This window comes from Cucurbita moschata, unplaced genomic scaffold (assembly GCF_002738365.1).
Source record: "Cucurbita moschata cultivar Rifu unplaced genomic scaffold, Cmos_1.0 Cmo_Scf00005, whole genome shotgun sequence".
Lineage (NCBI taxonomy): Eukaryota > Viridiplantae > Streptophyta > Magnoliopsida > Cucurbitales > Cucurbitaceae > Cucurbita > Cucurbita moschata.
The window spans coordinates 4,068,910-4,086,631 of record NW_019268521.1 but is presented as its reverse complement, the minus strand read 5'-3'; the positions used below and the strand labels follow the sequence as shown (position 1 = coordinate 4,086,631).

The following is a 17,722-nucleotide window of genomic DNA, read 5'->3' as shown; positions in this document are numbered from 1 at the left end:
GGGGGGGGGGGGGCACAGAGAAGGGGGATTGGAAGACAGAAATGATAGTGAAGAGAGAGCGATCATCATATTGTCATATCAAATTGGCGTTAAAAGATGGCTGCAAAGCAGCTGATGGATGAGATACAGACAAACATTTTGCCTCCACCTCCAAATCCAGTTGAGTTGCAGAAAAGAGGAGGCCTTAATAACAAGCCCTGTAGATAAAATATTTCTCCCAAAATGAATTTGGGTAGAAAATTCGTGAAAAGAATATTGAATCATGAGAAACACTGTCGGAGTATCAAAGCTCCCAGGGAGGAAACGAAGAAAATAATTAGAAATCTTTGTTTCTCAATATGGTGCCATGTAGTATCTTCCTCCACCCACATCTTCATTTGTAACTCCCTTCCTGGATGCTGTTTTTCCGCTGCAACATCACTGGGAAGATCGATTCCTTTCGTAGGTAATCGTCTCGGGCAATTGGCTGTCGTCGTCGTCGTCCTCCTAGTCGTCGTTGTCCTCGGTGAGGATTCTGACCCGATCATGCTGCAAATGATGTACCAAATTGATGGAGTCTAGACGCATGAATACCTGGACCAGGGAAAGACGTATTTGAGGAATGTGCTTACCCTTACCTCCAATCAACAAGAACAAACGAACGAAGCTCACAGTTGGCAAACCTGCATAAAAAAGTGAGTCTGCTTCAAATGAGAACAACAAAATCGAATTTCGATCGTTAATATCAAATGTAGAACAAGTTAAACAGCACCAACACGAATCCTATCGTTATGGTGTGCCAATATATACTCCTCTAAAATCCCCATTTAACATCAATAAACAATGTTGGACCTAATCAGAGTAATGCTTACTGTTTGCAGATTTCATCCTCTATAGAACGATGACAGTCGTTCCCAAACACACTCAACACATGAAATAAGAATCCACAGTGGCTGACAATTGCAATCTCCTTCTCCTTCCGGGTCCAAAGCCTGGTGATCGGAGTAGAAAACCAAAAGATAAAGAAATGAAGACGATGTCATATTATGATATGCAAGAACAATAAATTCAAGCAGCAAGAGCCTATAGGAAGCTGAAACAAGCGCCACATCAACTTTTATCAAATGGAAAGCATTAACATCCAAATAATTTCCCTACTGGAAAACGATATTGCACTAGTTTATTCATGTCAAAGGAATCCAAAATTTGAAGATTACGATAACATGGTCAACCTCTTGACCGCAGAAGAGAACCTGTTATGGCCATTTCACTACTCATGGCTTCCCCCTGGATAGAACAGGAACCTCATATAGTAACCAGCACATGGGATAAGATATTCCCCCTGGATAACTAACAAAATTATCAGCTGTAACATTATTACTCTATTACATCCCTAGTATCTGCCAGGAGGAGTATCAAATTTATCGATTCAAGCCAGAAACACGAGTTCATACAGACCATGGACCAGAAGTCTCATAATCAAGGAAATGTAACGAATCAATCTACTACTACGTATTGACAGGTGCACTTTCTATAAGAGATTCAAGAAGCTCAAAATATCCAAAAAAAAAAAAAAAAATTGAACTTGTAAACCATAATTTGTAGAATGGAAAAAAAAAATTGGATATTGTGATATTCTTGACTAATAGAACATGTCTATCGACCTATAATCAACATTATTGTGTGCATTTGAAGAAATATTCATACCACTAAAATAGAAAAGGAAAACAAGAGAGTCGATAAAGAAGTCGTATTCAGTTATTATGTTTTCTATCTTTTATTTTATTCACAAAGTACACAAAACTGACTGGAATGGGGAAATATCACCAACATCTGAAAAGTGTCTCACTGTCAACATTACTTGATGTTAAATCACCATTGAATCAAGAGCCTGGTTGGAGTAAAATTTATAGTGCTTTAACGCTCCCCTTATTTGTGGGCTTGAAAATTTGTAAAGACCAATAAATGGGAATCAATATTATTGGAAAAATGTCATAGGGTTGACCATCCTACTATTTTGATATCACGTTAAATTACTACTAAATCCAAAAATTTAAGCTAATAGATCACGAAAAATTTAGTTATATCAATACTTTAACCCTAAAAAGTAATCTTTGGAGCTACATAAAAGCCTTATCAAGTTCATCCAAAAAAGCTTNTTTTTTTTTCCCCTTTTTTTTTTTTTTTTTTTTTTTTTTTTTTTTTGTTAGATACAATTTCAACGATTCCTATCTTGCCTGGCAAGCACTCCAGCAGAAAGCTTTTATGAAGTTCATCCAAAGAAGCCTATTCTCCCTTTTAAAAGAATGGCCCTCAACAATGAGATAAAAAACAGGTCGGATCATTGTGCGAGAGCAATGGACGACCCAAACATGTTGAGAATAGTTCCAAAAGAATTGCAGAAAATCACATAACAAAAACAAGTGGCCTAATTGGTTATCCTAATTCCCGAGTATCTTTGTCTCCAAGAGAATAATTTGCAAACATAGCTAACGACACAGACATCTGATGGGCAACGAAAACTAGAAACAAAAAGAACATAGAGATAAGTGAAGTAGACATTTACCATTTAAGAAATTTAAGTCCCCTATCTGCAACTTCATCGTTGGTTTCTCTGATGTCTGAATTCCACAGGATATCTTCATCGTGTTCAATCTAGAAAAAGTAAAGCAATGTTTTCTTTAATAAAAATAAGTTGAATTCTAAAAATGGAGATGAAAAATAGTCACAGAGAAAAGCAACATAATCCAGCAACATGGACAAAACAAATGCAACTTGCCATTGAAAAATCAATTGCAGGGAAAAGAGACCGACATCCCCCAATACTTCGCCTCTTGTCACATGGATTAACTCCCTGCACAGAAGATATAATGATTTGATTAGCAATCAATTGAGAACTAAGAGTGAAGTATTCTCAAAGCTGAAAAATAAACACGCCAAGAAAAATGCAAAAGAAATCCAATTAAATATTTGCATGTAAGGGAAAAATAATCATTATCTCACCATTGGTTACATTTCAACTTTGTCGTCAACTTAAGTTCTTCTCTTAATAATATATAACGTGAGAGAATTTAAAGAGCATAATTATATGAGAATCAGCTACGAGGCAAAAATCAGAGTTACTCCTTGTCAAAGGAAAGGTTTAAATCCCCACTAAAATTTAATGTTTGCATGTAAAATTTTGAGAAGTTGGATTTGAATTTGTAAAATATACCAAGTGTTCCCGACAAAGCTCAACTGCCAAAAATGGCGGGCAATTCAAACTTGAAATTGCAGGGCAGTTGCTATTTCCTGCATTCGCCACCATTAATGGAGGAACATTTATGCCATCCGGGCAAACTTCACCACCAAATGCTCCAACCGCTGTTTGCATAGTCCTACGTGCAACCATGACAGATCTATGAGTATTATGAGGCAAAACTTGAAATTTTAGCATTTGGATAGAGAGAGAGAGAGAGAAATTATAAGATGAAAATGGCTTCTACATAGTAAAGACACAAGCACAATCATCCAGAGTGAGAAATAAGCATAAAGAAAAAGTTTATAAAATTTACCAAAGATTCATGCTAGTTGACAACTTGTAATTTAGGAGGGGAAAAATATATTAACACAATCTCTCAGGAAACACACATAAAAAATAAGAATAATAAATAAATAAAAGCAGTCCTAAATTATCATGATGTAAATATAGATTTATAGTTCGATGGAAAAGATCTAAGTAAATTATCATGCGTTCAATACAAGAACTCAAAGGACGGGAATCTTTTGATATATCAATTTCCAACAAACTCATAAAATGTATCAATCCCAATTTGCCTTATTTCAGATTGGCAAAAGCTTGTTATGCTTTGGCTCATACATTTTGGACATGATTATCAACTATATCTCATGAGCTTCCGCACCATCTTCTGAGAGTTCAAGCTAACAAATAAAAAGCTTACCCCATAACTTATCTCTAAACCAGTTTCTGAAAAACGCATAATCATTTTGAAGATGGGATACCTGAACAAGGGGGATGTGATGACCAACTCAATTCTCTTAGAAAGACCACATGATTGTACATATTTCCGAAGACTGCAAACCTGCTTCAATTCCCAGGAAAAAAATCTCATTATTCGTCAGTTCGTTGGACTTCAGAAAACAATTCGTAGTTTCATTTTTATTCAAGATGATAAACAATGAAATTAGCCAATATGTAACCTTTTAGAATGCTGGGCAATCGTGATAACCGATTAAGGACTTACCTGTTTCCATCCTAAAGAGGTAACTTGAGCATCAAAGTAATCAAGAGGTGGATATTCGTTCATGTCCCCTGCCACGTTATGAAATCCCTGGGTATGCCTCACCTGTAAATTTAATTTTAATAGGGCTTGAATTCTTGCATATACAAACAGTAGATTGAAACTAATGAAAAATAATAACAATAACCATTGAAGTTAAATGCAGACCGAATGATGAGTGCCAGAAGAGAAGATATTTTGTTACATACCAGATGAATAGTTTTAGTACGGTGAGAAGGATACAAACTTCGACCCGCTGAAGCGTCCATATCTGGAGATCAGAATAATTGCGATCAAGCAAGTGAAAAAAAAAAAAACAAAGGGATCGCCATGGTTGAAAACGAAAAACAATAGAAGAAGCTAATAAGACAAGCCAATTAAGCAAAGCAAAATACTGTTCATTCAAGGCCTCGTTCGCCAAAACAAAACAAATCATGATCAGCCAGACCGATGACAATAAGGAATAAATTTTTAACACAATCGCAACGATCCATTTCCAGAACCATCAAACACGTTTCTCTCGATAAATCAAACCCCATCATATAAAAACTAGTACATCCGATCAAAAAAAACAACCGAAATAATCGATGAAGATACGCCATGGAGTAAAAGTGGGTTGATCTACCAGAAAAGCGGGAAAAGTGCAAATAACAGAGGAAGAAGAAGGACGCGACGAGGCTCTCAGAGGAGGAGGAGAAGGCGAAGAGAGCCGTGTAGCGGTAGCAAATATCTTCGACACAATTCTAAAAAAACGAGAAACAGAATTAACAATGAGGAAATATAATAATGTTCGTCGCTGTTACAAAGGCAACCGAAACAGAGTCCTTAAAGGTCGCACGCGGACAAGAGCGCGCGGATTGAGCCCTTCCAATGAAACCGAAACGCGAAAAGTTCTAAATATAGCATTTGAATTTGCACAAATTTCTCAGAGTTTAGGAATTTGAAAAACGGACGCCATGGCATTGGCTGCTGCTGCTCTGATCGGCCCATGAGACAAGGCGGACATTGAACCATTGGCCAACGTTACACCGCGCGCCACGAGCCAATCGTCTTCACCAAACTTGCCGGAGTAGTTTGTTGGTAGTGGATGACCACTGGCTCACGCCTCTCCGTCGATTGCTGTTCGGAAGCCATTTTCGTCCTCCCTCTCAAGGTTTTACGAGCGAAAATTCGAACACGAGAGGGAAAGACTGTGAATCGCTGTCGTGTTGACACCTGGTCGGCCATTTAACATTTTGGGCTTTTCTCTAAATAAGGCCCATTAAACATATGGGCTATTTAAGCTTCGGAAGTGTCCAAATAAATGGGCCACTATGAGTTATTGGGCCGACATCTTTCTTTCGAGGACATTTTTGGAAAACTGGATTATATATTGAAATATACGAGGTATTTATGTTTTTTTATTTTATATAATTTTAAATTCCGTTGATTAAACATCCATTATTTTTCATTTTACATCTTTTCAAAAAACAAAATCAGAATTATCTAATTTCACAATTTATTATTATAATTTATTTTTGCTTTTAAATTAAAAAAATTTAAAAAGTAATATTTAATTTTGATTAAAATCAGACTGTCCTTTTTGCTAATATTTAATTATTATTTTAGCCTTTAATTAATTAATTAAAAAATAATACTAAATAACACGCAAAAATTAAAATAAAGGTGCATAAGCTATCCACTCCAAAATCTCCGTATCTAAATTGATATCATATTATGGTATTTTAGATCAAGTTGAATAACATAATAAAAATATTTCGGTTCAAGAAATTAATTAAAAAGAAATCTTTCATTAAAAAATTAGAGCGAGTTCGAAAGCTCAGATCTCATATTGTTATTTGGGTCACACGAGACATTTCTATAAGATTTTGGACAAAACGTCCCTAAATTAAATTGCTATTAATTAGTCCACAATTTTGTTGGTTTTTGAAGACTAAATTACATTACATGGCCTTCTTTCGATCTCGAATAATAATAAAATATTATCCATAAATATAGTTTTATTAATGATATGAATTATATAAATGAATAAAGAAAAAAACATAATTATTTATGTATTAAAGATAGATAATTTGTTACCAAACAAATATATAGTTAAAATAAATTAAAATAAAATGCGTATTTTTTGTAGACAATTTGTATGGATTTAAAATGTATTATAATTATTAATTAAATAAATGATTTATTGGGGTTCTGACATTTCTTTAATAGAATTTAAATTAGTAAGGAATAGTATATAAATAAATTGACTTTATATGAATTGACCCGTTGTTGTGGATTAGCTGGCATACAAATTTGGAGACCAGATTTAGTGGTTGGAAATTGGAATAAGACAAAATTGACTTAGTTTTGCTGAATTGCTTATGCCAGGATCCAAACAAACTGGTACGAGACAAATTTGAGTTATCTTTAAAACTGAGTCTACCTTACGCCAGTCGCCAAACAACCCTAATTATAGTATCTGATATTCTTGTTGTGTTGGTACGTAATCGTATATACTGCCGCAGGTTTCTTTTTCTTAATCAAATGGAAAGTTTATTAATTTCAATTAATTTAATTTGTAACAGACATTTTCATGTCTTAAATGCACCTTCAAAATATATATATATATATATAATAATTATTCATATAATTTTGATAGAAAAGAAGCAATAATATAACAGTCCAAAACCTACATCTAACTGGTATTGTCATATTTGAGTTTTCCCTTTCGAGCTTCTTGCTAGGAAAAGATTCTCATACCCTTATGTTGAAAAATATTTCGTTCCTATTTGTTAGAGAAGGAACTTCGCTTTTTTTTTTGGAATAAAATGAGGAAGAAAACGAGTCTTGCTCACAAACCCTTTTTTTTTTTTTTTTAAGAATAACTCATATAGGTAACTAACCCAACATGAGAACGTGACTAAAAAATACGGAACACTGCCAAGAAGAATGCTACTGGAAAGATAGGACTTACGAAGAATGTCTTCATATATCAATATGATTATGATCCATGTAAAAGAAAATGGCAAATAACTAAAAGAGAGAGAAGAAAAGCTTATCTCGATGCCCATGAGACTTCCGATAGGTGTTCTACTCTAGAGAACGGATTTTTTGATTAAGAGTATAATGCTCCGGACGTACTCGAAACATTATTCATAAGGGTGTGAAAACCTATGTCGTTGGAGAAAAAAAACTAAATATTTTTTTTTTATGTTTAAAGAAGACAATATCTATTTGTATCGTTACCCGTGATCTAATTAATATTAATAAAAAAGGAAGTAATTATGTTAGTCACGGATGGATGTGTTTTCCACATTATTTTGAATGGTAAAAAAGAGAAGATGAATAATTCATGAAATGCTTATTGAGTCTGTGACTGTGACTCCGTAAACCAAAGCCATAGCCATGGAAGAGACAGAGCTAAGCATTTTTTATTTATTTTTAATACAAAATTTAAAAAGCACGTGACAGGGAGGAGGGAGGAGGACCATTATTCAATTTCTTCACGGGCAGCATCCCAGAACTAAGCTAAAAAAATTAATTAAAAAAAAGAAGAAATAAAAGGAGTGAGGGTTGGTTGGGGTACTGTAGCGCTGAGGTTGGAGGTTAGTGGCGGAAGTCGTCGTGAGGATGGAGGGAAAGAGACAAAGGCGCTAACAGACGAAAATGTAGAGATAGAGAGAGAAAATGGCGGTTTGGGAAGTTGGGCGGAATTACCAGAAACCTCTTGTTTCGATATTGTGTGCTGTGGTAGCTGTTTTTCCCGTGGGACAGACAAGGGAATTAAACAGCTCTGTGTCGGGTGGTGGGATAATGAAACAACCACGGTTTTCTCTCCCACCGCCGTCCGTGACGTGTCCCTCCCTCTCCTCTCTCTCCTCTCTCTCCCCTTCTGCAAGTCTTCTGCTTCCCTTCCACTTCCGTCCTCTTTTATCTTACTTCATTCCAAGTATTAATTTGATTTATAGTATATTTTATTTTATTTTTAATATTTAATTAATTTATATTTTTTTTTATATATTAATTAATTGTATTAATGGATATGAATATCCTTCAAAATACCTATTCAATTTTAATTATATTTTTATTTCTCATTCTTAATTATGGAACAAATTCCTTTTTATTATACTTTTTTAAATATTCATTTCAAACCATTTTAACGATAAATTACATTTTTCTTACGTTAACTTTTATTAAAAATATTAAATATCATAATAAAAAAATATTTTATTAACTTGTTTATTATATATATTCATGTAATAAGAGCGGATTGGGGTGGGGAGCGGAAAGAAAACAAGGAAGGTAATTCTCGATTCACTCCCTATTTCATTCTTCGTTGGAACAAAGATTACTCGTCTCGTTTTGAAGAGATTCTTGTAAGTTAAACAAACGTGTTAGCGACAATAGTTCATGCAATTTTTTTAATAAAATAGTATATTTTTAAAAGATTGTAAAAAAATATATATATTTAAAATAGTTTAATGATATTCAAGAAATTATAATAAGTAACAGCCAATAATAATGATTTCATCCTTTCTTATGAATTATTGAGAATAATATTCCAATAATCATTCAAATTTATTTATAAAAAAAAACTATTAAATACGTGACATAATAAAGAATCTAAACAATTTTAACGATAATAATTATGCTGATAATGGGATAAGCATATATAATAAAATTAAAAAATAATTTAATATACTCGTTAATCCATTATGTTTTGAAAGGTGGCCATGTTAGTATATATTAGTATTAATATTTAAATTTGTGGATCAAACTATATTAAATTATTTAAAGAAAGATTTTTCGTTATAGATTACAAGATATCTCTCCATGCGTGTTAGGTTCAAGTTTCAATGCAGTATATATTATTATTATTATCATTATGAATTTGACAAAATGAACTTAACTATAAGATATTGATTAAATAAAACATTGAAGGAATAAAATAAATAAGGAATTAGATGGAAGAATTTTGGCTGGATCTCAAGTGTATTGGTCGACGTGTAAGGCCTATGGTTTAATTAATGGGTTTAGTCAGACCGCCATTTTTTTAATTGCTCGCAGTTGAACCAAACCGGGGAACCCTATTTTTCATTATTTTTATTTTTTTACCAGAATTAGAAATTAAAATTTATTATTTATTAATTAGAACTTTAAAAAAAATAGAATTTGGCATGTTTTTATTACTGCCTTGAAATCATTAATTTTATCTGTGAAGTTTGAAAATTAGAGTCCCTTTTTAGAAGAAGGCTTTAAAATTGACACGTGGCAACTTTTTAGGATATGATGTAACATGGAGTTTTAACTTATTATAAAATATATATATTAAAAAAATGAATTTCTCCGAATATTAACTCATGACAAGGTTAAAAATAAAAGTTAATAATAATTATAATAAGTAAACATTAATTGAATTTTTTATTTTAAAAAAACGTGGATGGCATCCATTTAATTCACGAGTCCGATAACCAGCTTGCAGCCATGAGTAATTAAATTTTGAAACCGCGTTATGATTAGTTTGGCTTTTTGCTAGAAGTTTGAGAAGTATTGGTACATGTTATGGCCCCACTTTTTTTCTTATAAATTTTAACTTTTAATTTCCCATTCAATTAACCATCCGATTAATTAATTAGCTAAAACAAACACCTAACCACTTTTTAATTTTAATTTCTTCTCATTTCTACTATTAATTATTATCTAAAACTAGTTAGGATAATGGAAAATTAAGTGTTTTTTATTTCAAAATTTTAGTTAAAATAGCCAAAAACTATTTAAAAATAATAATAAATTAACAAGCAAGGGTGTAATTTAAGATAATTTAATGATTTTTTTTTAGATATGGTGCATTATATTTCTATCGATTAAATAGATTGAATTAAATGATGAATGTTTGAGATGATAATTAATATTTGTATTTAATTTTTTAACGTAGGTTTCATATTAGTAATTTTAGGGTTTTTTTTGTTTTAAAATATTATCACATTTTTACTAAGTTTTACCTATTTTTTAAAAAATTAAAATTTTATTAAAAATGAATATTAATTCTACACAAGGAATCTAACTGGTACGGAAACAAATGGGACTCATGGACGTGGGGAGATTTATTTGTTCCTACTTCGCCTCATAATAGACATTTCTACTCAAAACTTGTGAGAGATCTGACATTGACGGGAGAGGAGAACGAAACATTTGAGTGTGACAAGTAATGGGAAAGCATAGAAAATAAAATCCAAAAACTTCGAGGGAAAGTTTGAAAGGGAAAGTCCAAAGAGGATAGTATCTAGATGAGTATCGGTTCGGTTCTACTGTGTAGCTTTGAAAGATGCATTTTAAAACCGTGATGTTAACGGTGATACGTAGTAGACCAAAGCAGACAATATCTATTAGTATCGACTTGGGTTTTTACCAATGGTATCAGAATCAGACACCATGGTGCCAACAAGTACGCATAACTCCTTATAAGAGTATGAAAATAACAATATATACCAGTAGAGAGCTTGAAGTATCACAACTCGTATATAATCCATCTTATACCCACTCACCCAAACAAACAACGCACAATTTAAAAAAAAAATATAAAACATTCACAAATCGAGAACTACAAGAATAATAAAAAAAACCCTAATATGAGCTTAGAAATAATTAATGGAAGGGTGTGATAAGAACATAAGTAGTAAGAGAAGTGTAGGAAGGAACAAAAAAAAAACGGCCCACCAACTGTATTTGAATATTTGAAAAAATGGGGGGTGGCAGTAAAGAAACATTTGGAGGCATCTGGATGTGGATGCCATGAGCCAATGAGGCCCCCACACCCCGCCCCGCCCCATCTTCATTACTGGTCATTTATTATAATTTCTTACTCTCCCGTTTTGTGGCCATACAAATTCTGACACGGTCTTCTGCCACCAAGTATTTGGTCAAAATCATTGCTTTGCCTCTATATATTCTCTAACCTTTTATCAACTGAGTGAACAGACACAAAAATGGAGCTCAATCAACACTACTTGTTTGAAGAACTCTTTGCTTTGAAAAGAGAAATCGATTGGGAATTTGCAATGCCCACAGACATTAATGCCTGGAATTTTGATTGCTCTGATTCTATGACAATGGATGAGCTGAACCTTAGTTACCTTCTTAATGCCCAAGGTCAGTATTCTTTTCCCGCCGATCAGTTCACGGCGGCGGCGGCGGCGGCGAGTACCGGCGATTCGATGAGTTTTGAGGTTTACAATGGGGAATATCCGATTATGAATATGGAAGAGGAGGAGCTTGGAATTCTGGAGGATGAAATTCATAATCTTGAAGTTCAGGCCAATTGTAAAGTGGAAGCTGTTCAATCTCCTGAAGAAATCGTTCCCAACGCCGGCGATCTTGGGCCAAAAATCGTGAATTCCAATCGGAAGAAGCTTCAGGGGCAGCCGTCGAAGAATCTCATGGCGGAGAGACGGCGGAGGAAGCGCCTTAATGATCGCCTCTCCATGCTCCGATCCATTGTCCCCAAAATCAGCAAGGTTTATTTATTTATTATTATTATTAATTTAATGTTAATAATTACTTAAAAATTAAATTAAAATTGTAATTTAGATGGATCGAACTGCGATTCTCGCGGACGCGATTGAGTACGTGAAGGAACTGGTGGAGAAAATCACGAATTTGCAGAGGGAAATTGAAGCGGGGAATGATCCGAATAAGTTGGGGATTTTAAGAGATTTAAAAAGGAATGAATATTTGGTGAGAAATTCGGCGAAGGTAATGCGCGATTAATTAGGTTAATGATAATTATTAATTATGGTTTAGGTTTTTAATTAGGGTTTTGAAATTTTGCAGTTTAATGTGGAGAGGCGAGAGGGGCAGACTGGGATAGAGATTTGCTGTGCGGCCAAGCCAGGGCTGTTGCTGTCCACTGTCCAAACTCTCGAAGCGTTGGGGCTTGATATTCAGCACTGTGTCGTTAGCTGCTTCAATGACTTCGCAATGCAAGCTTCTTGTTCCGAGGCATGTTCATATCAATTTTTTATTATTTTTTATTTTTTATTTTTTAATTTTATGATTCTTTTCTAAAGGGATTGTATTTACGTGCGATGAAATAGGGAGAGGAGCAAAGACGTCGTATGAGCACGGAAGAAGTAAAGCAAGCGTTATTTCAAAATGCTGGGTATGGAGGAAGATGCCCGTAGAACCAATCTAATTAGATTTGGTGTAACAGCCCATGCCCATCGCTAATAGATATCGTCTACTTTTGCTCGTTATCTATCGTCGTTAGTCTCACAGTTTTAAAACGTATCTATTAAACAGAGGTTTCCATACGCTTATAACTCCCCTCTCATGCTGACGTGGAATCTCACAATCCACTCTCTTAGGAACTAGCGCCCTTAATGCTAGTACACATTTTATACCACTTTAAACCTCAGCTTGTGGGATGTGAAACCGAGAAGGGAGTGGAACATTTCTTATAAGTGGGTAAAAACCTCGAACAAACACATTTTCAAATCACGAGACTGACGAGATAAGTAACGAGCGAAAGCAGACACTATCTTAGCGGTGGGTTTTGGCTGTTGCATTCTTTTAATAATAATTGTGTATTCAATTTAAGCGGTTAATCACCAAATAATTGTTTTTGTCAGGGAATAGAAGAAAAGCACCAAAAAAAAAAAGAGATTATTTTAATATAAAATATTAGAAGTTAGGTTTTTTTTTTTTTAATTATTTATTTATTTCAATTGTACTGTTCGGTGCTTATTTATAAACAGAAGATTGATGTACGGCTGTGATTCGTACACGGAATCACAAAGATTCATTGATCAGCTTTTAGGCATGCTTTTCAAAAGCCAGCTGTAGTCTGTGCTTTTTTACAGAACTTGAATGGGCCTGGGCTTCAAGGCAGAATCGGGCCCGAATTCTCAGTTCAGCTTCGGCCCATTATAATATCCAGGCCCAAATATATTAATCATAGTAAACTCTGTAATTAAACCCTAATAAAACGCATTAAATGATAAAAAGCATTTAATCAGTGAATTAAGTACAGGCAACGACCATCCTCCAAAGGTTGCGGCAATGTGATGATGGTGGCGTGTCTCATCCGACAGGGGACACGTCATCAGACAGTCCAGCAAGGCAAGAATGATGCGAAACCCCATTTTGACAGGCTTTCACTTTGTGCTTTCAAATTCCACTATCTGTTACCCAATTAAATTTTAAAACCATATCTTATAATATGGACCCTACGCTGTTTTAATATTAATATAAGGTTTTATTTTAATAACATATTGTGTATATAAATAATATCTTAGGAAATAAAGAAATAAAGGATAATGTGTTGTCCTTTATCTCTATCTTGTACTCTCTAGTGGAATGAATTCATGTGAAAAAGACCATAACCTAATTTCTGCTACGGAAATCCACGAGGTTGCCATTACTAATCCACTCTAACTTCCTATAGTGATTAAACATATATGCAGTCCCCAGTAACTTTATAAAGTTTTGCTTTCTTATTTAAGAAATCATTTTTTTTTTTAATTTTTAGCTACCAATTATATTTTTTACATGTATTATTTAAATATTTATCACCATTTTTAAAAGAAGTATAGATGTTCATTTAATCTGCAAATGAGGACTCTCCACAATAGTATGATATTGTCCTAGGAATCATGACTCTGCACAATGGTATGATATGCTCTACATAAAGTCTAGGGCTTTTCAAAAGGTCTCATAACAATTGAGATACTATTCCTCACTTATAAACCCATGATCTTTCACTAAATTAACCAATGTGAGACTGACTCTCACTAATTCTCAACAGACCCACCCGCAACAGGATGTAGAATCTCTACTTAATTTTGGGATAAGGTAGGGAGCTTTGATAGCTAAATGGCATCGAGAAAAAAGATTATATCATTGTCATGTCCCTATTACATGTACGGCTCACTTTATTTATATATATATACCATGCAAGATTAAAATTTGGATTTTAGAAATTAAGCACTATATTATGTCCTATTAAGATATTTTGCAATTTTTTATTAAAAAATTATTTAAAAAATAAAAATTATATATTGCGAATATTTAATATGAATATATTTTAAAAATACATATATAAAAATATGGAGATTTTTTTTTGTCTCATTCTCGACAAAAATAAATGAAAATTAAAATAAGAGTTAGAGATGAAGAGAGGAAGGTTTCTAAATAAAACCTTAATATTTTGCCATTTATTAAAATGGAGAGGAAAAAATAGATATAAAAAGAATAAATATTTATCTTTTTTTTATCTTAGTTTTTTAATTTAAGTTGAATGGAAAATAACCTAATTTTAAAATGATATTAAGCAATAAATGGAATCCTTGTGAATAAAAATAAAATATTATAAAGTAATGATAAAATTGTTGCTTTATTTATTTATTTATTAAAAAAGAAATATATGTAATGATTGGGAGTGGGTGAAATTTGAAGGAATTGGAACCTGTAATTAGGTGACAAATTAAAAGCACATCATTAAAGTGATAGAAAAGTGTTTGTGTTTCAAAAGACTACTAATTAATTTAAATTAAACACAAATTATTTAAACATTATCATAATTAAACTTACTTGCACGAAAGGTGGTGACAAGAATTAAAGCGGCTCTCTTTTTAAAACAATGCCTTGTTGTTATCATCTCCATTGATGGATGTGAAATTATGATAATGTTTTAATTAAATATATATATATATATATATATATTAAAAATAAATAAACTTTATTAGGTTTTATTTTATGAAATTTTAATTATATTAAAAAAGAGCCCACTTGAGTCCGTACTGTACGTAAATTCAGATTTTTTTTTTTTTGGTTATGTAAAGTGAAGCGGGTCGTTTTCAATTAATACCCATAACCCATTACCCATGCCGATTAAATAAATTAATTAAAATAAAATATTTTTGTGCATAAATTGAATTGTCATCAACAAATCTGCAGAATTTGATCGGAGGAAGATCGAGAGATACAAGAAATGGAGTACGATGACCGCGAAGCACAGGATTCCGCCTCTCTGAGTTTTCCAGTTGGTTTGGTTCTTTTGTTGACGTTTTTGTTCTGCATGTGTTGTTTCTTTTCTTGTTGTCTTCACTGGGAAAAGCTCCGATCAATTCTCGGCTGTCCCGATCACGCCGACCACCGTCATCCTTCTATTCCGCCGGAAACCCCCGCCTTTTCGCCGCCTGATAAATTCTCCCCAATCCATACGGTGCGTTTTGTTCCTTCTACTTCTTGTTTAGCTAGTCCATACGGTGCGTTTTGTTCCGCCGGAGAATTTTTTATTTTTTTTATTTTTTTTAAACTGAGAATTTAAATATCGAATAAATCTTATTATTATTTTTTGATGTTTCCTCTATATCTTTTTTTTTCCTAAATAAAAGATATGGAAGGAGAATCGGCCGGAAAGCCTGACGGTGTTGATGCCCGGCGACGAGGTTCCGAGGTTTATAGCAATGGCATGTCCGCCGTGTGGGGCGGCGCCGTTGGTAGAAATTGTAATACAGAAACCTTCTCAGAGTATTTCTGGAGCTCTCCCTTCAAATTAATGTCGTTTTTGTTCATATGAATTTGAATATTCCATTATTCCTTTGGAATTTGTAGCAATGTTCAAATATTTCTCTTAATCAATTCCTAATATGTACATGGAGAATTTCTGTTTTTGGAATTTTATTTGATTAATTTATTGATTGAACATTCTATTTTAGTGGCGAACAATTAAATAAAAGTTTAATTTTTAATTTTTTTTTTAAATTCCAACATTAAAATCTTTTTCTTTTTTCAGTTTTGTTCGACAAATAAAAATTTATTTTTGTATAATTTTTTTTAATAATATATGTTATTATATAATGTATTTAATATATATTTTTTAAAATCTTAAAAGGTGTTTAATAAATATTTAAAAAAGAAGAAGAGAAAGTTGGAATGAATGGGGCGTGGTAGGTGGAGAGAAAAAGAAGGCCCATTTTGAATGCGGCCCATTAGTGGAGTTGCGTGGGAATGATGCAAGAGAGCGAAGTGGAAATGGGAAGGAGAAACATCGGAACACGGATGATACTGTCGCACGCGTGGTCTGATGTTGCTGGGTTGTACGTGTACTACGCACGTGCCGTTTTATGCGCATGCTTTTCGAACCGGTTCTTCAGCAGGTTGTCTTTAAAATCATCTTGTCCCCACAATCTCTTCTTCTTTTCTTCTCCTTTTCATTATTCTGCACGCAAAGAATTAGTCTTCCAGTCAATTCACATTTCTTCTGAAGACTCTTGAGAATTCTATTAAAACATGATTAATTCCACCCAATTTGGACACATTTAATGTCACATCCTACATCTAGAGAGGGAAATGAAACATTTCGATGTGGAGATTTCTCCCTAATAAACGCGTTTTAAAACTTTGAGGAGCTCGAAAGAGAAAGCTAAAGAGGACAATATCTGCTAGCGGTGAGTTTGGGCTGATACAAATGGTATTAGAGATAGATACCAAGCGGTGTGTCAGCAAGGATGTTGGCCCAAGAGGGGGTGGATTGTGAGGTCTCATATCAGTTCGAGAGGAGAATGAAACATTTCTTATAAGTGTGCGAAAACCTCTCCCTAACACATGCGTTTTAAAATCGTGAGGAAAGCGAATAATATTTGCTAACAAATTTAAAGTTGAAAATCATGTATTTAACTATGATATGTTGCTTAACGTAATGTTGGATGGAGATTTCTAGTTTTGAGATATAGAGAAACTTGTTGCCGTTTCTTAACTATTCTTTTAACTACCGAGCTATGTTCAAGGAATCGAAGTCTTCAGCCCGTGTAACGACCAAGATCCACCGCTAGCAGATATTGTCCTCTATGGGCTTTTCCTTTCGGGCTTCCCCTCAAGGCTTTAAAACGCGTTTGTTAGGGGAAGGTTTCCACACCTTTATAAATGGTGATTTGTTCTCCTCCCCAACCAATGTGGGACATCAAAGTCCGAGATTATCATTCCTTGTGTCGTGCACGACATGTATGCAATCGTCAACAAAACACTCATTAGGTTGGTCTGTCATAATTCCCAAATTCATACTATCTGACTTCTTCCATCAGTATAGATATGAATCTTGCTGGGAAGGAAATGGTCATTCTTGGTACTCAATATGTTGGGGAAATGAAGAAAGACCTCTTAGTTTAATGCATTATCTAATGCCAAAGCGCCATATTCTGTCTTTTCAAGATGGAGATGTGGCCCCTTTTCTTCTGGTATGGGTTATTATGACTTCATTGAATCGACTCAAGGGAAAAGGAGTTCGATATTTGGAATGCTATCGAGTTTGGGACTAATAGCCTCCCGGCTTACCCTCTTGGGATGGTTACATAACCGTTTAATTTTAAAAAACTACGTCTGTGTTCTCAACATTCCTAAGGAACAATTTGAGTTCATAGCAAAATTCTTAAAAAAAAAAAAAAAAAAAAAAAAAAAAAAAAAAAAAAAAAAAAAAAAAAAAA

The 17,722-nt window shown here is 33.6% G+C and overlaps 2 protein-coding genes and 1 pseudogene across 2 annotated transcripts; 2 read left to right on the top strand and 1 right to left on the bottom strand.

The window, feature by feature from the left end:
• Window positions 1–42: 42 nt before the first annotated feature.
• On the bottom strand, window positions 43–5,531 carry LOC111443218 (annotated as a pseudogene).
• A 5,614-nt stretch (window positions 5,532–11,145) lies between these two features.
• On the top strand, window positions 11,146–12,599 carry LOC111442673 (transcription factor bHLH93-like). Its single transcript, XM_023080138.1, has 4 exons — window positions 11,146–11,755; window positions 11,829–11,993; window positions 12,072–12,239; window positions 12,335–12,599. Exons 1-4 carry the CDS (start codon window positions 11,228–11,230, stop codon window positions 12,419–12,421), a joined length of 948 nt encoding a protein of 315 aa, XP_022935906.1. The 5' UTR covers window positions 11,146–11,227; the 3' UTR covers window positions 12,422–12,599.
• Window positions 12,600–15,144: 2,545 nt separating this feature from the next.
• LOC111443410 (uncharacterized protein At5g65660-like) lies at window positions 15,145–15,923 on the top strand. Its single transcript, XM_023081213.1, has 2 exons — window positions 15,145–15,462; window positions 15,635–15,923. The coding sequence occupies exons 1-2, from the start codon at window positions 15,229–15,231 to the stop codon at window positions 15,797–15,799; spliced, it is 399 nt and encodes a 132-aa protein (XP_022936981.1). The 5' UTR covers window positions 15,145–15,228; the 3' UTR covers window positions 15,800–15,923.
• Window positions 15,924–17,722: the final 1,799 nt, after the last annotated feature.

Bases quoted from the DNA above. Each gene is read 5' to 3' on its own strand.
- LOC111442673 (XM_023080138.1), top strand. From the start codon at position 11,228: ATGGAGCTCAATCAACACTACTTGTTTGAAGAACTCTTTGCTTTGAAA. The intron at 11,994-12,071 runs GTAATGCGCGAT...GAAATTTTGCAG, and splicing joins TGGTGAGAAATTCGGCGAAG to TTTAATGTGGAGAGGCGAGA. The intron at 12,240-12,334 runs GCATGTTCATAT...GCGATGAAATAG, and splicing joins TGCAAGCTTCTTGTTCCGAG to GGAGAGGAGCAAAGACGTCG.
- LOC111443410 (XM_023081213.1), top strand. From the start codon at position 15,229: ATGGAGTACGATGACCGCGAAGCACAGGATTCCGCCTCTCTGAGTTTT. The intron at 15,463-15,634 runs GTGCGTTTTGTT...CCTAAATAAAAG, and splicing joins AATTCTCCCCAATCCATACG to ATATGGAAGGAGAATCGGCC.